The following is a 22,844-nucleotide window of genomic DNA, read 5'->3' as shown; positions in this document are numbered from 1 at the left end:
TTCCACACTCATGACCCCCCGCCCCCTTGTATAGTTGGAGGTGATTTGTGCAGCTTGTTTTCTTTGTAGCATGTCTTCATATGGCTACAATGTTCTGCAGGATTTTTTTGTGTTTACTCAACACATTTAATAGATGTGTACATCTTTGAAATCACAGCAGTTTAATACATTTTTAATTATTTCAGGGAAACATGACATGTCAAATATCACTGATTTCAAGTGAATTAAGGTTCAAACAATGAATACACAAAACAATGGTTAGAGGAACACAGTAGCAGAATGTAGGCACCACCTTTGAGAAGTACTTTTTTCCCCTTATTTATTGGACAAACTTGGGCTCAGTTGGGTATTATTTTAATATGTGCTCTACATACTGTATTTGTGTCCCAGATATTGGACCTGCTACTCGTGCTGTGGATTATTGTCAATAGCTTTAAATGTCTAGGCCGAAAGTCAAAACGGAGGAACCCCTCTACATGTGCCCTGTAATCCTAGACAGACGTCTTTTCCCGGCTGGGTCAGTACTTACAGTACCTATTTTGTTGTTGTCGGAGTCACAAAATCTAATAATCCACTGCATATTATACTGCATTTGCCTGCAAGCATACTGAGGAATTTGACTCCCTCTTCTTGGAAGTCAACATAGCATAGCATGGCATACATGTGATGACCCCCCCCCCCCCTCCATGGTCCAGTCTTCATAGCAGAAAAATAAGTGCTCCCTGCATCCGGAAACACTTGTGGAATTCCCCCAGCCTTGTTGTTATAAAGGAAACCAAGGTTGGACCGCCTCATTGACATTGACTCCGTACATTCATGTGTATGTTCTAGGTCAGGGATGCTGTGTAAGGGCCATCGCATCCATTCAATAGATGTTGTTGGAGGGCTGCCTTAATTTTAGGTAGCTACGTTTTGTATAAGATAAATTTACGATCTTGGGACCATCACTGTACTCTAAACTTTTACTCAGAATATTGTCACCTAAAGTTTTCATGTATGAACAGATTTGTCATTAACACAGAGGTGTTGTTATTGCGAGTGATTGCCTCTATATTTATTTATTTTTTTAAGAGACAAAATAAGAAATGCGCTTCTACCATGTAGATGTTGGTCTCAGAGTGGTGTGCTTGAGTGCTTGAGGTTAAGAATAGCTTGCCCATGTTGTTTGTAAGCCTTTGTGACTCACACATTCATCTGGCAGGTGGAAATGGCAGGAAGTTCAAAACAACAATGTTGCTTAAAGGTTCTTTACAATGAAGAAAGCTGGGTTTGGTTTTGAATGAGTAGTTATGAGGCAGTTTGGTTGTGTGATGATAAATATAAATGTCTTTATTATTTTAAATGCTTTAATTCAAGTTCTGTTTGTTTAAAATTCTGGATAATTGTCCGCTAGCGTGACTCTCTGGGGTGTTAATCTTCAAAGTACTGTAATTTCAGGAAATGATTCATTAGCTTTATACACAAGTAAAGTTTTAGCATCAAACTGTGGGTCTGTAGGTCTTAATTTGGACATTTGGTAAAAAAGGTAAAGGTGCACATATTTGACACTGTGCAGTGTGCACCGCACAGTGAAATGTGTCCTCCGCATTTAACCCATCTGTGGGAGTGAACACACACGGTAGTGAACTAGGGCCAATGAGTACACACACACCCAGAGCGGTGGGCAGGCAACTCCAGCGCCCAGGGAGCAGAGAGGGTAAAGGGCCTTGCTCAAGGGCCCAACAGTGGCAGCTTGCCAAGCCTGGGAATCGAACCCACAACCTTGTTATCGATATCCCGGCACTCTAACCACTGAGCCACCACTGCCCACTGGTTATTTAAAAGAGTCATTTTTTAAAGTAGACAAGACCTCATGAGCACAATGTCTGAAAATAAGTTTTATTTCAAATATATTATTTTATTAAAATGTGTTTTCTTTTTAATTAAAAAAAGGTTTTAGTTTGTTACATGACTATACTAGCATAGTAAGCTTTTGGCATCTGTCTAGGCCAGAAACCAGGTATTATTTCCAACTTAGCTAGACAACTGTGGCTTGTCTCTACTTTGCCGAACAATAAGTTCCTAAATGTTTGTCACACTTGTTTCTAGATGTGTGTTTAAGCCAGTGAACTAACTGGTCCCTCAAGTAATATCTAGAGACAGGTCTAACTAGGGAAAAACTGTAAAATAGAACTGAAAAATCTAAAGCTAGAAAGTGAAGTAGGCCATTCAAAACAGTGTTGAAATATGATGATGCAGTACTGCTAGTTTGATCAAGGAGAGCAGTTTTATTTTAAAAATGTTCTTTGGAGATGTGTCATGCGGAGTGACAAACAGAAAAGATTCATAAATTGATATTCATTAAACACAAAAAAAGGGAGTTTTATTCTATAAAGGTGTAAAACAAATCTTTTTAAACTAGATATCCCAAATGTTTATAAAGACATGTATATATATATTTGTAATGAGGTATTACATATTGTAATTCTATGTTATTTTTATTATATATATATATATATATATATATATATATATATATATATATATATATATATATATATATATATATATATATTATTAAAGATGATAACAGTTAATTAGGTTTATTTTTAGTTTTAGTTTTCTGTCTAATATCTGAATCAAATACACTTATTAGAATTGTTACACCAGAAGACAATGTGTAGACAATGGTTAAAAAAAAGGAGCTCTAAAACGTTGACTGACACATAATTGAAAATCTGTAGACTTAAAAAGAAAGTTTCATGCAGGACAGCCCAAGAATCTCATAGAACCAGAATCCTTATTTTTTTACTCAAAAATTACATCCCACATTAATTTAGTTACTCATATTTTCTTCATGTTTGTGTTTATTTATTTATTAGTTTGTTTGGTGTTAGATTTATTAGTGCATTTTAAATTGTATGAGACCTGTTTGTATTTCTTTCTCCTAACTAACTTAACTAAAAATACTAAACTGAAACTAACAAAAAATAAAGATGAACCGGAAGAGGCCACATTCAATTTGGAGTCTGCTTATTAACAAATATTGTTACAAGTAATATAAATATAGTTATAATAATTAAAAAGAAAATCAATTATTATTTGCCCACATTGAGTTTCAGTTTACTACCCATGTGCAGTATGGATGCATACTGGGCGCTTTGGGAAACACATTATATCATGATGTTTAAAGACAATTTTACAATGCACAGTATTTATCGCAATAGTTTGACATGCAGACAAAATGCACATCAGTAGCAGCAGATTCTTAAAAACGCTGTTCAAACTCTCCTATACAGAGTACAGTGATTTATTGAGAATCTGCTGAACCATATCTAATTAAACAGCTGTTTCTAATCAAATGTGCAGTTGGTCAGTGTTCTTTAAGCTCTAACAATATCCACAGTGCACTCTGAAAAACACCAAAAATGATCACAATTTACAAAAAAATAAAAAAATAAAAAAAAATCATCAAAATTGTCCACCACCACCATCTGGATTCAAAACCAGTTTCTATTCCTTTGCACAGGCCTGTTGATGAATCTTGACAGTAATTTCATCACACCTGTAGGATCAGCGGGTCGGCCGGGTTTCTTCTGGAATGTACATAATTTGGTTTGGCTTGGAGAATAAAATTGAAGTTATACATAACTGTTCAGGACCTTTTCATGGTACATGGTTAGACATGAGCAACAGTGCAGTGGAGCAGCTGAAATGGCCTCATACACACACACATTTTGGGGTTTGCATGTTCAGGTAGGAACCATGTTTATACTGAATAGCTTGTAGTTGTTAATCTCATTGGTGTTGGCGTGGATGTGAATCTTACTGAAACAGTCCAAGACTGTGACGCATTAACTACGCATTACGTTCTGGATCAGTGCACGTTCTTGTAGCTGTTAAGACCTTAAAGAATCTCATTGGGGTTTTGGAATGCAGTGGTCCAAAGAAAAGACGGACCACCAAATCGGAAATGTGTCAAATAAGACAAATTAGACGAATGTTATTAAAGTTACGGTAACGCTATCCTTTATGATAACTGTGGAGTAAAGCTTAATGTACCTACTGTAAAATGCAGGCGACTTTCATATTTCTGCTTCAGCTTTCCATCTGCTTGTGCTTGGCTCAAGTTACTTGACTACTACAATATAGTAAAGTACTGGTCCTATGACTTAATGACCATAAAATAGATTGTTAATAGAAGTAGTGGTCAATGCTGGATGACCAGGCCTGTTGAGGGGGGGGGGTCACCTCTCTGAGTGAGGGTTTCTACTGAAGAGTCCCTCCCCTCCTGCTTGGCAACTCTCCATGTGCAGAGGACTCTGGGAATGAATGGCGCCCAGGCCCTTTCTTTCTTTGAAGCCAGCCAGGAATGTGAGGCCTTTTTTCCCCTCTTCAGACACCATTATCAGCAGTGAAATATTCCCTCTGCTGGGCCTATTGTGCGTTTGCAGGGAGGACGTCACAGGCGTGCAAAGCCCGGCCTCCCAGCAGGGTTTGAGGAGAGCGAGGCCCGCTGGAACTCCACTGTGTGCTGGCTGCCCAAGTAACACGTCTGTAGCAGAAGACGGCTCCTCCAGGATGTTTTTGCAAAATGAATCGAAGCGGAATACCTAACCATTTCTTCTGTCTTTCTTGGGCTTTCCAGCCATTAACTCTGGTAAGGCAGAAGATATTTATTATCACCTGCACAGTGAAAGTATTATTATTATTATTATTATTATTATTTTTACCAATAATAATAATAATAATAAATATTTATTATTTAGTCAGGTGCATAGCCTACATCACCTGATCATTATTTTGTACAGAAACTACAGCCAAAATGTTTTCTTTATAACAGCCGATATAATAGGTCTAATTTGAGGAGATGCCTAATTTCCCTTCTTTGTGGAAGTTTGTGTAAGTACAGTTGTCCTTAGCAGTGATCCTGTCCTCTGTATGTTTTGTCACAGGCTCTCAATGCCAACCTTTCCACTTGAGTGCTTCCCTGTGTGTGCGTGCCCAGATCATTATGAATACTCTCACTCTCGCACATGAGCACCCATGTGTCCACATTGCAAAATATGAATTTAGGCCACAGTGTTCTGCAGTGAATAGCCAATTAAGCTATCAGGTTCCTTCTGCCTCGTGATCACGCACTAGTGGTGTCTTATCAACCTCATTCTTCCACTGTACAGTTTTATATGGTTTGTAGTTGCAGAGGGCAGTGCTACCCTCTTTATCTCCTGTGCCTTGCATGACCTGTGCAGGTGCATGCAAAGAGACTGCAGCAAGAGTAATTGTTTGTAACTGTGAATAGGAACCGGCATGTCCTTCATAAGGGGCTTTATCTTTCTGGCAAAGCTGGCAAATTAACAAGCAGACCCTGGTGAAAGGTTGTAGCAGCATTTTGTGCTAAAATTAAGATTAATGTCAGCTTTCATGTTTTAGAACATTAAAAAGCCCCAATTTTTAATATTTAGTATAAATGTTTGAGTGGCATATAATTCCTCAGAACTGCACAATCCATTTAAGAGTTATCACATGATTAATCCCAAATTATTTCACTCAGGTTGAAATGGCATTCCAGGCATTTTTTGATTACCACTACCCCAGACTTGCACTTCCAGGCGCTCATTAAAGCTGGTGCAGATGGCATCTTTCATTTCATTCTTTGCTTCTTTGTAGTCTGTTATTGTAACATTTCTTAACGGACACCACAGGAAATCTGTTGCAGTCTATTGTGCATGCAGTAAGTGAGGGCTTGTTTTTCTGTGAACTTGAGAGTTTAGTTAGCAAATATTAGTCTTTTATTCTTAATTGCTGAGTGTACACATCTAAGTTGAAGTGAAGCTTGTTTTTATCTAAATACACTTTCAGACCTTCTATAAAGATCATCAGCGTTTAGGTTACCCTGACCGTGCACTGTTAGTGACAGATCAATAAATGTAGGCAGTGGCTTTCGGAAGAGCAATACAGCAAGAGATTTTATTAATTGCACCAGGGAGGCGTTCTCAGGGTTCAATCCGTACCAAGCACTGTGTTCAAAGGTTATTTGGATACTTTCTTTTATGAATAAAAAAAAATTATTAAAACTATTTATTTGGCCATTTCCATTATAAAGGTTGATGCTTATATACAAGTTAGCTACTGTTGTCAGTTGGCCAGTGGTCATGCAATAATGAGAATCCAACACAAACGCATGCTATTTTTAGTCAACACTAGATGCCCCGAGCTACATGTGCAGTGTAATAACACACAGCAGAATGCCAGATCAGGTTATATCAGAGAGCGTTCAGCCTGTGAGAGCTTTCATCTACTATTGAACTCCCATTACAAACCAAATGACACTAGCAGAAACTGCTAAGTTGCACGGATTGGTTTCCATATTTAATCTATTCGCTGGAGGCGATGCTTTAATCAGTTTGTTAATGAAAATAAATGTAGCATGCTGATAGAGGGTGAAAATGAGCCAGTTAGCATCATGGGTGTAAAAAAGAGTAAATGAAAGCTTGATTTAAATTTTCATCCAGTCAGTGTAAAATACTTACCCTTCATTATCTAGACCTTAATGGCAGCGACTTTAGAGTCCGTACGGAAACAGATTGCCTAATTAGTCACACTACAAGTATGGCTCATTAACTTGATAACTGTCTGCAAATTTTTGAATCATTGGCTGTTGATAAATGCAGTGTTCAGAGGTGTCACAAGATGCAGTTAGTAGCATAATGTACATTTCGATTATCCATAATTTGTGTATGTGTTTATTTGTTTCTAGGAACTGTTGCAGTCCTGCCATTTTTGATCTGGGAAGATACTGAGAAACCAATACTGGATGCTAAATAAAGAAGGCTGGAGATATGACTTGAAAGTATATCGAGTGAGCAAGTAAATGTGCTTTGTCTTTCATTTCACTTGGATCCATGTTTCCAGCTTGCACTCCAGATGGATTCCTACAGTTTCCATTTTGAGAGAATGAGCAACCTCGACTTGTACCCTCTTGGTCTTCCCGGCAGTCGACTTTCTCCTGCGAAGTCTACTAGTAGCATAGACCAGTACACTCACCAACACGGCAAAGGGGATTCTGCTTATAGCTCTTTCTCTGGAGGATCTTGTGCACCTGACTACCCCTCACCCTTTCTGTCAGACGATTTCCACCCACATAGCCTGCATTATGCAGATCTCAAGTACGTGAAAGCTGTATATGGTTCCAGCGTCCTCAATTCAGATTCAAAGAGTCCGATTCAAGACCAGCTGTACCGTTCCATGGAGGCCATTGCACATCATCAACAACATCAAAACAACAATGGGTGCCACCTGATCCAAGATCCCCCAGCATCTTCTGCCCCTCTAACAACACCACCGCCACCACCTCCTGTCCGCCTCGATAGCTTCATAACCACTAGGAACCTTGAGACCTCAAGGGCACGCCAGAGTCCTGAGGGACAACTCGCAGACATTTCCTCCTTTCGAACCCAGACGACTAATCCCAAAACCTTTGGTCCAAGACCTGACCCTGTCTTTGGCTACAGAGTTTCGCAGCATTATCAGAGGGACCAACTGAAGCAAGACCTTGCGGATAAGATCCCCGAGTCGAAGTCAGAAACCGTCTTAAGCCGATTGCCCCAGCAGACAAGTCAGCCAGAACACTCACAACAGATGAAGTGCAGCCAGTCTGAAATTCAAAAGAAGAGGTTGCATTCAGCTTATGGGGGTTCGGTCACTGAGCAGCAACGTGCACTCAGCTCCTGGCACATGGCACAAAACACGATCAGTGGAAGTATTCAACACAAAGGGCAGTTTTATTTTGTCACTGGCGTGTACAAATCGCCCGAGTCCAGTGTCCCACAGGCACAGTGTGTGGTAGAGAGGTCCAGCACAGAACCCCACAGGCAAGCTGAACAGCAGAGGTCTCATAGTACAATGGAAAGCATGTTTAAGAATGTTGACGGGAGAAAACCAAGCAGCCCTGATGGAGCCAATGGTAAACTCTTCTTTCAAGAGGAAAAAAAGTCTTGCACACCAAATGAAGAAACAGAGTCTCCCAGTAGTAACCTTGTTTTTAACAATTTCTTTAAAACCGAGAAAGCTTCCCAGAATGTAGACGATTTGGAGGATGCCCAGAGTTTCCTTAGTGTGGATGTAGGTAGACAGCACACTGCCAATCACCCTATCTTTTACTGTGGCCCAGAGAAGAGCTTCCCAACATTGGACACATCTCAGAATAGGGCTGTTATTGAAAAGAACCAGAAAGGTCATGCAAAGACTGATGAACCTGTAACCAGATTGACAAGACATCTCTTAGCAGACGTGCCTACTGATAAGATCAGCAAAGAGACCACCCCTCTTCTGTATCACCTCACTGGAGCCAGCCAGGTTTCCCTCATAAACAAGGTCAAAAATGACAAAAACTCAAGGTTTGGAAGCAAGGAGTCTTTCAGTGGTGACTCGCCTCATAGTGACGTGTCTAAAGAAGAGAAATTAAAAGATAAAGAGTTTTTCTACCCATGCAATACCTTAGATGATTCCTTTAAAAAATATTACAAAGAAAAACTGAAGGACGCACAAAGTAAGGTTTTAAGAGAAACTTCATTTAAAAGAAAGGATCTGCAGCTCTCTTGGCCGAACAGAATTGAGCAGTGGTCTGACAAGAGGCTCTCTGTCACACCTTTAGCCCCTTCTTCACAGGATATGCACTTAAAGCTGGAAAGCCCCATCCAGCACCACCTGCCCGGCTTTCAAGAAACAGATCAGAATTCCTTAAAGAACCCTAGTCAAGTGATTGAGAAACAGATTGAGAAGGATACCGCAAAGCCGCAAAACGTTCCACAGCCACAGGTGGCCCGAATTGGCTCTAGGAGGCGTCTGACACGATCACAGAAAAAACTCTCCCACTCTGAGCCAGAAAAACTACATCAGCTGGCAGACAGACCTATACATATGACCTGCCGATCCCTTGGCAGCGAAAGTGAAGTACTGCTTTCAGAAGAAAATCCCGGTGAACATGGTCTGGTCGCCACCAGACGAAAGATGTTTGAGACACGGGGACGTGCTCTGTCAACTTCCAGCCTCTCAAAAAGCACTCTTAAGCACCTTCAGCAAAAGGCCTTGGTAGCATACATGGAAAGAAAAACTGGCCACAAAGCGGCTGAGCCTCAGCAGCCAGCTCCACAGGTGCCCAGCCAGAGGCACTCGACCGCAGGAAGGCAGCCAGACTGGGGTCCCAGACCTCATTCAGCCAGTGCAGGTTCCAAGAAGAAGCTTCTCCGGCCACTCTCTGCAGGTCGCATTCTAGACTCAAGCTCCGCCAGATCTGCCCAGTCCATCTCTGCCCAATCAAGTGTTCAGTCACAGCAGTCCAGCTGGAAAGAGGGTCTGCCGTCACCACCGTTATGTGCCTCAGTGGAGAACCTTCTGGATGAGCGAGAGAAACCTTTCTCCTTCAGAACCTGCGGTACTTCAGCAGCCAGCGCCTTCCATCAGGTATGGTAGATTTATTAACATAATGGAAATCTTTATTGTTTTGTTTGTTTTGTTTTGTAACATGATATTTTTTTGTACAGATCCACAGACATTTTGAGCCCTCAGCTTTATATGACCAGGACATCTCAAGGTACGCTTTTTCTTATACAGTATATCATTTATAATATGTAATTAATTACACTTTTCCTTCTGGTGAGATTTCTTTCTCCGTTTCTATCCTTTGTCTTGAAATTTTTCCTCTTATTTTTAACAAATATTAAAATTTTTGTGAATAGGTATTTAGACTTCAAATGCTTTTAAGCAATTTTGTTTGTTTTTCTGCAATTTTAAATATAAGTCCTGTGCATTCAGTTCCCAGATTAGTGTGGAAGGAGAAGTACCGGTTTCTAAGCACTATGGAGGATCAGTTCCAGACCAGCGGCGAATGCGAGTGATGGCTCCCAGAGGGAAATCGTTGGAGGAACTTGGAGTGTCAAAGGTTATCAGCCCTAGAGTGCTAAGCAAGAGCTCAGAGCAACTACATCAGCTTCCTGACAAACACGTAGTGTCTGACAGAGACAAGAGAGGTTCATGGTTTTTGAAGCACGAACACACCCAAAGAAAAGTCAAGCAAGACTGTGTCGTCCTTGTTGGCTCTGAGAAAAATGCTCAGGTTGCCCCAGGACATCGGTTATCTAAGGAACCATGTTCAGGGCAAAGCCCATCCACAGTATTCCACTCCAGGACCAGATCATGTGGTTCCTACCCTGCCTCTACTGGATTAGAGATTTCTGCCCAAGTTAATTACGTGCCCAGTTGTGCTGACAAACCCCAAATGATGCTGTATGGTGATGACTGTATTGCCAGAGAAGACAAAGGCCTATCTCCAGCCAGTTCTCCGAGAGGAGCTAGTGAAAACAACCTGGGTGTCAGGTATTTGTTTCATTTACTTCCTTTTCTGCAAATCATACCACATGATATACTCTATATATAAGTTTATATATATTTCATTGTTGGGTTTCATTGTTGTTGAACTTTATTTTAGCAAAATGAAGGCAGTTCCTCAAGAGCAGTCCGTGATGAAGGCTGAGGAGTCCGCCGGAGATGTGAGTGAGGAGATGAGATATAACTTGGGTAATGAAGTATCCCTGAGCCTTGGGGTCACAACAGAGCCCAGCTTGTGGAACTTGCCACCTGAGATAGATGACAGTAATGCAGGTGAAGTTTCTGAACATGCAGCCACTGGTCATCCTCAGAGCACACCACTTACTTCAAGTGCTGAGATGGAAACCACCCCTAACCCTTCAGACCTTGACACTGAATCCAGCCCAGTGGACGATGGGGATCAGGAAAAGCAAGAAAAAGAGATGAAATGTGGTCCTCTGGTGGCCGAGAAACTAGAAGAGGATGGTCCTAAAGACCAAACTTGGTGGGAGACGATGGTTCATGTAGTGGTCTCAGCCGACCAGTCGCTAGCTCGCATTTTATATCCCGTAACCAATCGGAAAACCGCACTCATGCTAATGGAGCAGCTGTTATCGGAGGACACTCTTCTGATGGAAGAACACTATAAGAAAAAGCAAGAACAAAAAATTGACACCCCAGACCCAACTTCACACAGGTAAATATGAGATATTGCTATTTGTCCTGTATATTGTTTATGGTATTGTATGTGTATGCTCCTACTTTTGAGATATCATAATCACATGAATATTAAATGATAGATTTTAAGACACTGCCTATTATTATGTCCTGATCTGTAAAACCAAAGAATTCAAAGAGGGTGTGCTTTGTTTTTCATATGACTGTCTCATATGACTATGTGTATAATATACAGTAGATGTGCGTGTCTGTGTGATTCCTCCTCATCCTTTGCTTTGTCATTCTTCTTTCAAGCTCTGAGATGACTAATGCTGATATAGTAAACAACTCACTAACACCAAAAGAGGATGGCATTTCTCTGACTGCTCAACAGCAACATGGGCCAGGCAGTATAGGAGGTGAAATCACAGAAAAGAAGGTACGTGACTGCTGGCCGCTTCACTCTTTGCTTACTGTTCATAAGAACCCAGCAACAGGTTTGTTCATGACCGGAGTTACAGCCCTGTTCAGATGTTTGTAATCAGCATTTAGAAAGGCTTTCAAATGTACATGTAATAAATGATTTATATACATATTTATTATTATTATTTTTAAATTTTTTATCTCCTTTTGTTATCAACCTTGTCACACAGAGGCAGATGATAGCCTGTATTGAGAAGCAGCTGAAGTCCTTGGAGGGCCTGCGTTCTTCTCTGCAGGAGGAGGAGAGGGAGATCGCGGCACAGGGAGCTGCCATGGAGGCTCTGGTGAGCGCTTGCTGTGTGCCGTCTGAGCTGGAGCGCTACACTCAGTTCATTGGGGACCTAGAACGTGTCATTAACCTGCTGCTGGTCCTCTCAGCGCGCCTGGCCCGCGTGCAGAACGCCCTCAGCACTGTGGACGAGAACACGGACGCTGAGGAGAAGGTGAGAAAGCTGGAAGCATAGAATTGGCACTAGATTTCAAAATATTTTGTTTCCCTGAATAGAGTTACGACAGCATGGTGTATATTGCTGTGGTTTAACGGGTCTGTTGTCCACCTGTCCGTACACTACAGTTTGAATGGTTGAATTTAAGTGTTTCCAGTAAAATAGAACCAGTTGGATTTCAGAAAAGTGCATCAACTGTGTAATGTCACAGGTTACAAATAACTTGAAAGGTTAACAAAATGATGTAGATGACTTATGTAGATGCATGTAGATGTCCAGGAAAGCTTAATAACATCAAGAATGGAGTTATAATGAGTCAGTTAATGTCTACCTCAATAGAATTTGACTAAAATGATGGCACATGGATTATATTTATATAAGTTTATTAATTAATATAGTCATGTCTCTCAAAGACTGGAAATGTTGATTTTAATATCTCAAAACATCTAGTTTATAATGTCTGCATCTTTCAGATTTAGATAAACTTTTTTAATATGACTAGTGATTCCATGTGGTTCAGTGGTAATATTAAGATGTTCTATATAATGGTCTGCACAAAGTATTGCCTTGGATGTTTTTTCTGCTTTTGTAGAGCAGCTGTTCATCAACCTATCAGTCATTTCACCACCTGATTATTTGAATTGGGTGTGTCAGGGATTTGCTTTAGGAACCAATGCTGAAGTGAGTGGTGGTTAAGGCAAGAGTTTGGCAAAGGCTTGTCCCCTTTTCACTGAAAGTGCATGAAATGTGTTTGAAAATTGCTTGAAAATTTTCAAGAACGCAGGTTTTCTTTAGAAGACTCTCTGTTGCAGACTTCTCCACCAGGTCTAAGATGAAAGTGAAAGACTTGCTCCTCACCGTCCAGCCACTGCACTCTGTGCCCTGCTGCATTAATCAGCAGTTCCTGGTAGCGTATCACCGAAACTAACCTTTAGTTTCGATGGGTTTAGCATCTGCACTGCCCTCTGGTGACAAATATTTGAGCACCCTTGTCCCACCCTTGACATTCTCTGAATACTAGAGGATGACACTGAATGGGGCGTGTCGAACGCTTCACAAAACTAATGTATGACTTTTGTGGTCAATGATATTGACTTAAGGCAGTTTGTACATTGTGCTCAAGCCAAGGCACAAAGCAGGCTTCAGACCGGAGTGTCTAAAACTTCTCTTCCAGTAATTCCTTCACCAGCATACCAGGGGTCACAGAGTTTTTTTTGGTTGTTTTTTTGTATGAAATGATGAAATTGACATACTCCTAAGCTGTAATAAGAAAAGAGTAATTGCCTGTATTTACATAACTGTAATGTTGATGCAACACAGTAGATGTTCATACTTTCACACTTTTTCATGCCAAAGTTAGTTAAACTAACTTTACCTGACCTATTAAGTGTAAACCTTTTAAATACATTAATGAGTAAACTGTAAGCAAGCAAGTACACACAGTGCCACCTAGTGGGGAAGAAAGTGAGTGAGTGAACAACAAGCCAGGTCCATGAGGTGTTTTGCATCTAAAACAGACATTACAATTAAATATTTATTTCTATACAAATATAAATGTATGCATTTTACAATTCACATACCATCGACCAAAATGCTGTGTAACTGAACTGACAACATCTGGTCTAGTTTAACTCTCAGTTGCTGAAACATAAGGTATGAGGTGACCTCTCAATACAGTGATTAGAAGAAGAACACTTTTTTTTAGAATTGGGGCATAGTTTTGGAGAGTGCAGGAACTCTGAACTTTTCCATCTCCCTCATTCTCTCCTACAACAGCAATCGCTGGACAACAGACACCATCTCCTGTGCAAACAGCGGGATGACGCCAAGGACCTGAAGGATAATCTGGACCGGAGAGAGCGCATGGTGTCCACCTTCCTCGCCAAGCAGCTGACGGACGCCCAGCTGCAGGAGTACCGACGCTTCGTCCAGACTAAGGCATCGCTACTGATTCGCCAGAAAGACCTAGATGAGAAGCAGCGTCTGGGGGAAGAACAGCTGGAGGCGCTGCTGAACAGCATTCCTCCGTGAGAGGTTCCACACCTTTTCCCTCTCTCTTCTGCCACTAAACACTCGCAGCCTGCAACCCCCAGCTTGGAGACAGCTATTCAGTGCTGAGACTGGTTATGATTTCATGCTGTCGGAGTGTACATTTTGAACTGGCTTCATCAATTTAGCGGCAGTAAGAGACCTGTTCAAGTTTGATTTATTATTTTTTCCCCCTGTTGTTCTTTTGTATTACTATTTTACACTATAATGCCTGTATTTCAGGTGCTCTTCAATTCACATCTCAGCCGTGCAACTCTGGAAACTCTGAAAAGCTTTAAGTTGGGCATAATAATGGACAGAAAGGGTAGAAATGATAAGGAGCACGCCACCTGTTGCTTTTTTGTAATTATCTTGTTTTTGTTTTTTTGTTTTTCTTTTGTAGTGCTTAATTTATTTTGTACTCGAAAGGCACTCAAGACCAAAAAAAGTAACATAAGCAAAAAGAAAGCACTTTGAGAATGTAACTGCACGTACTTTTCTAACCTTAAAAACACTGGTCTTACAGTTACGATAGCATTAAAACGTCCCTTAATGTATATTTATGTTTATTAACATTTAAGTCTTAATTGTTTTCATTGACATTTTAAATCCACAAGCGTGATTTTAGTCGTCCAACAGTCTTCTGTCCTGCTATTTCACTAGGAAGGATCATGTTCCCTTGAACTGACCGTAGCAGATCAGCATGACAAATGTAGCAAAGGTCCATTTGTTAGAAATGAAAACTGAGTCCTAAATTATTATTTAAGAGAAAAAGCTGCGTTTTACATTTCATGATGATTCATGACCCACAGAAAGCATTCTAGAATAAATCTCATAACATCTACTATGTAATAAAGATAATTCCCACACTTATAAAGCTTTCAGGGATTCAGTATTTTGTTACAACAGCAGCGATACAGTATACAGGTACTATTCCTGTTTTCATGCTACATGGTAGAAGAACTCACTATTGAATCTTAGTCCTTAGCTTAAGCCGTTAGACCCTGTATGTCTCACATATCAGTTCTTCAGTCTTGTAACTACATTATTCTCACTATAAACATCAGTTTTATAGGCCCTAAAAGTTAACCCTGTGGGACTCCACAAAATTAAGCAACTGTTAATTCACATGATTCACAGTAGTTTCTAATAACTGAACAATAAGCCTATGGTTCGTTGGGTTAAAGAGATGTTATAGGACCGGCATGCTTCAAATGTCACTTTTATCCAAATAAACTATCCAAATAAACTATCCAACTAACTCCAAGCTGTTGGGCAGCACAGTGACTAGAAGTGAAGGCTCATGCTAACCTTTTGAGTTTGAGAGGAAGAGCTTTTCTTGTCTCTCGTTCTCAGGTCAAACATGCAGCTTCCTTCCTTTTCTAACAATGCAACAAACCATCTGGCCATACGGGTCACCGCAAGCTATGAGCGAGAGCCAGGGACACAAGACAGAGGGGCCAAATACAGCTAACTCTTTGTTACCTTAGTGTTGCTAATGAATTGCTGAATTCGCTCACTCGTTCAGAACGTGATCATGATCTGTTATTCATGATCGAATCACTACAATTCTTCCGATTCGGAACACAGTTAGGCTTCAGTTAGTCATGGGATTCAGTGGAAAAAAACACCTTGTATGCTCTGGACTGCCAGACTTAAAGAAAAGCAGCAATAGGACAATGTGCTAGTAATTTACTGTCATTGTTTGGAAAGTAAACAAAACAGCCCATGTCATAAATTTCTTTAATCATAAATATCTTTTATTCATTTCTGTTTGTACAGTTATGAAGACACTTGAAGTGAAGTGACCCCTTATTTAGCAGTCACTACTCAGTCTGTGAATGTGAATCAGTGAACAAATATGAAGTGCTTAGGAATTTCTCTTTTTTTTTTTCTTTTTTTTTTTGCTGTATTTCGTTGTATTTACATTGTGTAACTTTATGCTGATGCTGTTTTAAGGGTTTTTTTCCCCACTTGATCCCGCTTCAATAGTTCCCCCATTACATTCGGATTATTGTACAGATAAATTATACACACAGACACATCTGGCTAGAATAATTAGACTGTGGTTAGTGAACATTTGTCTACACAAGTCACTCAAATATAGGAGTGTATCTCTGATCACATGCTTCACAGCTGCCTCTACACATTTATTTTTCCTCTGCATTTCTGTGAAGATTTTTTAGCCGCTTGCCATTTTCGTCTGACAAACAAATGGATGTTTGTTTTGGCTTTTGTACGGCGGGTGACCCCCAAAGGTTAAGCGAGCCTTTTCTCTCAAGGGCCCGTGTTTATTCGGCCGCGAGGAATTCCAGAGGCATGCGAAAGACCACTAGTGTTTTCCACACAAGCACGACAGCCCACCAGCAACAAGGCGCCACATTCTTGCCGCGAAAAGTCACGTACCCTGCCTGTCAAATGTTTAAAGACTCCCATCTTTTTAGACTGTCTGTGTAAATAATATATAAGAAATATGGCTTATTAATGAGCAGGATTTTGATTTTGCAGTGGGGTGGTGGTGGTTTGATTTGCAACAACTTTAAACTGCTGGAATGTCGGACAGAGGTTCTAGCTCCTTGGCATGTCAGCAGTGTGAAGATGAAGGTGTTGCATAATACACCCACCGCATTAATTCATGGCAAAACCTGAACAATTACAGTAACAGTGAAAGGAATCCACTCCAAGAAAGGCGAGGCGAGGTCTCCCCGAATTTGACTGGCAGCCTCTGTAGAGAAGTGTTGAGCACTACATCTCGTCTTTTGCTCATTTGCCGTTCATCAGTGGTTTAGGCTTTGGTGCTGTTGTAGACCTCAGCCAGCCAGGGTGTTGTGCAACCTGACTGGAGGCTGGAGGTGGAGAGCGAGTGTATATTTGTGTGTCATTGTGTGCTGAAGTGTCCAGATGCTGTGTTAAACACTCTTTATCTTTCCCTTTCCTCTTCAAAGCACTTCGGTGCACTGCTTGTATAGTGGCCCGTATGAGTTCCGTTGTTTTTGGTATAATGTGAATAAATAAGACTTTTTCGTTGACTACTCAAAGCATGTCTGGTGAATGTTTTTTGAGAAGGTTAAACACCTCACAAAAATAACAATTACATTACATTGAAGGCATTTAGCAGAAGCTCTTATCCAGAGCCACTTACAAAAGAGCTTCACTGTTTACTCAGAAAATACCCTTAGATAGTTTGAATTGGCTAGGATCCAAAAGATACCTGTAAGCTTAAACACTACTAAACACAAAAGTCAATCTGGAGATCACAATACTCAACACTACACTTCACCCAAGTACTCTCTGAAGAGGAGGGTCTTCAGTCTGCATTTTGCGAGCGACTCCCAGAGGAAGTTTGTTCCACTACTTCGGTGCAGGACAGAAAAAAGCCTGGACGCTTGTCTTCCGTGGATTTTAAAGGATGGCGGGTCGAGCCGAGCCGTACTTGGGACTCAAAGGGCTCTTGGTGCGGATCGACTTTTGACCATTGCTATCAAGTACGGAGGGGCTGGTCTGTTCTTGGCTTTGTATGCCAGAGTCAGGGTTTTGAATCTGATGTGGGCAGCAGCTACAGGAAGCCAGTGAAGAGAACAGCAGAGGATTTGAACAATGCCTGATGGTGCACAGAGGAAGACCAGCAGTAGTCAAGTCTTGTCAAAGTGACAAGAGACTGAACGAGCACCTGGGTGGTCTCTCTAGAGAGGAAGGGTCGAATTCTCCAGATGTTGTACAGGAGAAATCTGCATGACCGAGTTACGTTTGCAACATGAATTGAGAACGATAACTGATCATCCACGACTACACCAAGGCTTCGAGCTCCTGTAGAAGGAGTGACCAGTAAGTTCTCAAAGGAGATGGCAAGATCATTGTGACGTCCAGGGATGTACAGCAGCTCCGTCTTGCTGGGGTTAAGTTTGAGGTGGTGAGCCGCCATCCAAGACGAGACGTTGGTTTACCAAAGGCATAAAGTTAAAGCACCTCTATTTGAGGTCCATCAACAATGTTTTAGTGATGTTTAAGCTGGGGGACTGTCAGGGCCTTGGCAAACCTTTAGCTTACGCTTCTTCAGGCAGTACATTGTGGACTTTTAGTGTGTTTAGGATTATTATCCTGCTGTAGAAGCAGTTTTCAGCTTTTTAACAGAAGTTCTGATGTTTGATGAAATGTTCCCCTCACACCACTGCCTTCAACACAAGCCCAGAGCATGATCGGTCTATCCCCATGCTTAGCAAACGTACCTTTACTAGTGACCTATTCTAGTTCTAATTTAACTTAATTGTTTCCAGGCTTGTTCAGATGTTTCTTTTAAAACGTCTGATGCTGAATGTTGTGGGGTAAATGCAGGATAGCTTTTCTTCTGATGATTTGTCCTTTTTCTGCAGGGGTTGCTGCACAGTAGAACAGCGCACCACCACTCCAAAGTTTGCTAAATCATCCTGAAGGTCAAACATTGATTGATTTTCTTCTACTCAATTAACTATTCACAGTAACAGACATTCTGACCAGGTGTGCCCAACACAGTTTGAGTGTGAGGACTTAGACATTATGTTTGCTACATGCTAAATGTTTAGCCTCTATGACTTGTTACTCTATGTAAATAACAATTCCTGAAAAGACTCTTTTACTTGTGTAGAGCTCCTACAGTTGCAAAATTATTTAAAATTAATTGCAAATCAGGTTCATTAGCAAAATGTACAAAGTTTCATCTGTTTACAATAAGCCAATTACTGCGAGAGGTTAAACGACCATTTTAGTAAATGACTACTAAGATTATTGTAATAAGCCAATTACAATAATCACACAAGACCAATTTAAACAACTTTTTTAAACATTCAACACAGAATATCACGTTTAATGACGACTGCAGTCTCAGAATTGTTCAAATCCTTCATGACAAGCATCTGTAGTCCTTATCAGAGCACCCTTCTGCTGTTATGAACTGCAGCAAATGACGGCCAGACAGCAGCTTCTGCCAGTGTTCCTGAGGAATCTTTTCCCATTCCAGATGGACAGTGGCCTTAAGTTCACTAATATTTACTAATACTCTTGGGTTTGTGTGCTGTAACCCCTTTTTAGACACCCCCCCCCCACACACACACACAAACACAAAAAAAAAGATTTTAAATGGGAGTCAGGTCTCGCAACTGTGGCGGCCACTTCAGAATCATCCAGGACTTCTTCTAAAACTGAGCCTTGGTGGACTTTGAGGTATGCTTGGGATCATTGTCCTGTTGGAAGGTCTAATGACTCCCAAGCTTCAGCTTCCTCACAACAGGCATGATGTTTTCTCCTAGGATTTCCTGATACTTGATTAAATCCACACACTGCAGGTTTCCAGTGCCAGAGGAAGCAAAGCAGCCTCAGAGTATCACTGAGCCACCGTCATGCTTCATTGTAGACAGGGTGTTCTTTTTAATGTTTGCTTCATTCTTCTTCCTTCAGACACATCGCTGATTCATAGGCCCGAAGTTCCTGATTTTGTTTTTATCGCTTTCGGTCAGTGTAGGTGTATGAACGTTGAGACCTTCAGCATTTAGTATGCGCCTTACTGTGCTAACTAAAACCTCAATGCCTGCTACTATCAAATCTTGCTGCAGGTCTCAAGGATTTTCACCACCTGCCTCCTCAGGAATCTGTTGGCAGCTGGGGAACGCTTCATCTTTCTGCCACGTCCAGGTAGTGTAGCCAGTGTTTCTTTAACTTTGAACTTGTGAACTTCCAGCTCTATCCCAAGGAACTTCCAGTCTTTGCTGAATGATCTTTTTGTATCCTTTTCCTTGTTTGTGAATGCACTGATTTCTTTACTGAAACTTTGACAACTCTTTCGCCACAATTCTTATATGCAGTCAAATGTCAGTCAACAAACCCCTGAGCCAGTATTTGTGCTCTTAAGAGAATGCAGTCATTAAACGTGTCACTGTGTGTTGAATGTCAAGAAATCCCTTGTTATTACTTTTATTTACTTTTATTACTTTTATTAATTTTTTTGATTGGTTGATTACAAACAGCTGTGAGTTTGTAAATGTTGCTAATAACTCTAATTTGCAATGCTGGGTTAAAAACCTCCATGTAGGATGTAAACACTGCTGAGGTTTTACAATGTACATATCAGCAAACCGAAGCTGCAAAACCCACAGCAGTTTAGCCACACCCATTTTTCTTTTTTTTTTTATTAGGACACAATGCAGGTCAGCCAATAAGAATCAAGATGATTTACATGTCTTAAAGGCAAAAACATTTATGTTTTATAGATGAAATATAGAGGTTTAGAAATGGTAATGTAAGATGAACCCACACAGATGTCGGAACTGGAAGGAAAAAGATGGATGTGGGTTCTTACTATTGTTCTGCACACAAATTAAATCTCATATCATTTAGATCTTCAGTTAACTATCCATTAAAAAAATAATTTTTAAGCGTATTCAATAGCGTCAAACCTTCATAGCTGAACTTGCATTTCCCCATGTTCTTACTGTACAGTAGCCCTCCTATATAGAAAAAGACGTTGTTGAAGCATGAGCGTGTGTCTGCACCACTAGCCTTGCTTGGCTCCTACTGAGAGCAGCAGGGGGAACATTTGCTCTGTCTGGGGGACTGGAGAACAGGCCGCTCTTTAGCTGGAAGGGATATGACATCATGGGAGCGGTCTGGTCTCTTCTCATAACGTCAGCCTAGAAGGCTCAAGCTGACCACAGCAAAAGCTCTCACAGATGCTGTTGTCCTGCACACACACACACACACACACACACACACTCACTCACTCACTCACACATACGAGACCAGCTTCCTCTGAGACCAGCAGAGCCGCAAAACGGGCCTCGCATTAGCAGTGAAAAGCAAGTACCAACCAGGCCAGTTCAAATACACACACCTCTGAGGCCTTACCACATCTGTAGCTTAGCACAAACCACTTCCCACAATTTAATGAACTAAAATCAAGGAAGTGAAGCTGCTGGCGGCCACACAAGCTGCATGTCCAAGGGAGTTTAAAACCAGGCTCCAAAAGTTGGCCAAAATGGAATTTCAAGACTTCCAGACTTTACTTTCACTGAAGACTCAGTTCGGGTTAAGAGTTTGATGGTTGCTGCTGCTAAATCTACTGAGGAGGAGAAGAAAGAAGAGGAATCTCTCATTCAGGATCTGCTGAACCTGCTTCACGAGGCACCAGCTCATCTGTTCACTTACACAGGTGCTAAGCAGTAACTTCTGCTAAGCTCATGCTTTACTACATCTGTCTTTCTAACTACAAACAGAGAAATAGTCACAGAAGACGCATGTCAAATGCCAGGTGTGAACAGCTATGTGTTTTGGCACATATCCTTTTTGATCGGATCACCCAAGACGCATGGTAATGCCAGGTGTGAACAGGGCCTTTTCGTGATCGCATCGCATTCAGATTCCACTTGTCCGCATGAAAAGCCAGGTGTAAACACCTCCAAGACGGATTGTGATTGGATTGTAATTAGACCACTCAAATCACACTCTGAGGTGGTCAGAAACTGATCTTGTCCACGTTTAATACAAGTGTAAACGGAATGCGTCTCTCCCTCTCTCTTGTGTTTGTGTGTATGTGTGCTAATTTCGTGATGCTTGCACTGGTTTGCACCACACTAAGTGTTGGTGGGATCAAATCTGCAATGAACGCTAATGATTGGATCAACAACTAAGAGCCTGTTCACACCTGGCATTAACAGCGTTTTTGGTGACTGGATCATATTCAGATTTTATTTCAGCCGGATCACTCAAACCACATTCAGAGGTGGTCAGAGACTGATCTTGTGTCCGTCAGACAAGTGCCTGTATACATCCCACATCTAGCAGAAATTAGTGCAAAACACGCACACATGCACACAAACTCGAGAGAGGAGGAGAAGCAGTAATTATGACTCGTATTCATTTTAATTATACAATTAATTAATGAATTACTGCTTCTCCTCCTCTCTCGAGTTTGTGTGCATGTGTGTGTGTTTTGCGCTAATTTCTGCTAGATGTGGGATGTAAACAGGCCCTAATTTGTTGGATTTGTCATGTCAGCTAACAGATGCTCACTCTGGCTAGCATCACACTTAGTGTTGGGGACCCTAAATAAGATCAGCACTTCAACTGTCACTGATATTTCAAACTGATACTTGATGATGTGTTTATATGTGCATTTATATGTGGATATGTGCGTGAAAAATACTGGCTATTGACATTGCCCACTGTACCCATATCAGTGCATTCCGACTGTATACCAGTATATCACTGCTGAATGGTATGAATGGTAATATTACAAATGTTTATTAATTAAAAAGTTCAAATGTTCAAAAGGGATTTCAGAGTATTTCTACTTGTGTCTTGTGTGTGTCACACAGTGCAAAAAGGGGAAGTGCAAGTGAAAGGGGGGCATAACAAAGTTCTTCTTGACTACAGAGTGTGTGTCAGAATATAGAGGTAGCTCAGTGGTTAGAGTGCTGGGTTATTGATAACAGGGATGTGGGTTTACTACCCACATCTGCTAAGCTGCTACTGCGGGGCCCTTGAACAAGGCACCTAAAACCCTCTTTGCTCCAGAGATGCTGTGCTGTAGCTCTGATCTTAGCTTTCTACACATCAGACACATTAATAAATTCATAAGGGTTTATTCTTGAATATTCCTCTCTCATTATAGATCATTTGCATAGATTATTATATACAGTCATGTCCAGTTCTATATAAATCAGAGTTAACCGAGCATCATTACTAACATAATTAAAAAGCAGTGTTTACAAGGATAATCACTCAGGATACCTGTGTAAAGGCACAGTACCTGTTTCTTAAACAACAATTTGGGTAATCATGTCCTGTTCAGGTGATCTGTAGGATAAATACTGCATAAATACATTCAATAATAAAAAACAAATAATGCAGAAATCT

At 40.9% G+C, this 22,844-nt stretch overlaps 1 protein-coding gene across 2 annotated transcripts in view; it reads left to right on the top strand.

Annotated features, from left to right (window-relative positions):
• shroom1 (shroom family member 1) overlaps positions 1-16,985 on the top strand; it is a 29,707-nt gene extending 12,722 nt beyond the window's left edge. For both annotated transcript variants that reach the window (XM_072662331.1, XM_072662332.1), the window contains exons 2-8: positions 6,740-9,444; positions 9,525-9,574; positions 9,796-10,356; positions 10,469-11,044; positions 11,320-11,443; positions 11,658-11,930; positions 13,710-16,985. In XM_072662331.1, coding sequence (XP_072518432.1) covers positions 6,907-9,444; positions 9,525-9,574; positions 9,796-10,356; positions 10,469-11,044; positions 11,320-11,443; positions 11,658-11,930; positions 13,710-13,964 — 4,377 coding nt within the window. In that variant the 5' untranslated portion in view covers positions 6,740-6,906 and the 3' untranslated portion in view covers positions 13,965-16,985. The remainder of the gene's footprint in view (positions 1-6,739; positions 9,445-9,524; positions 9,575-9,795; positions 10,357-10,468; positions 11,045-11,319; positions 11,444-11,657; positions 11,931-13,709) is intronic.
• The last annotated feature ends 5,859 nt before the right edge of the window (positions 16,986-22,844 follow it).

This window comes from Salminus brasiliensis, chromosome 18, assembly GCF_030463535.1.
Source record: "Salminus brasiliensis chromosome 18, fSalBra1.hap2, whole genome shotgun sequence".
In the NCBI taxonomy this organism is placed as follows: Eukaryota; Metazoa; Chordata; class Actinopteri; order Characiformes; family Bryconidae; genus Salminus; species Salminus brasiliensis.
This window is presented reverse-complemented; position numbering and strand designations above follow the sequence as displayed.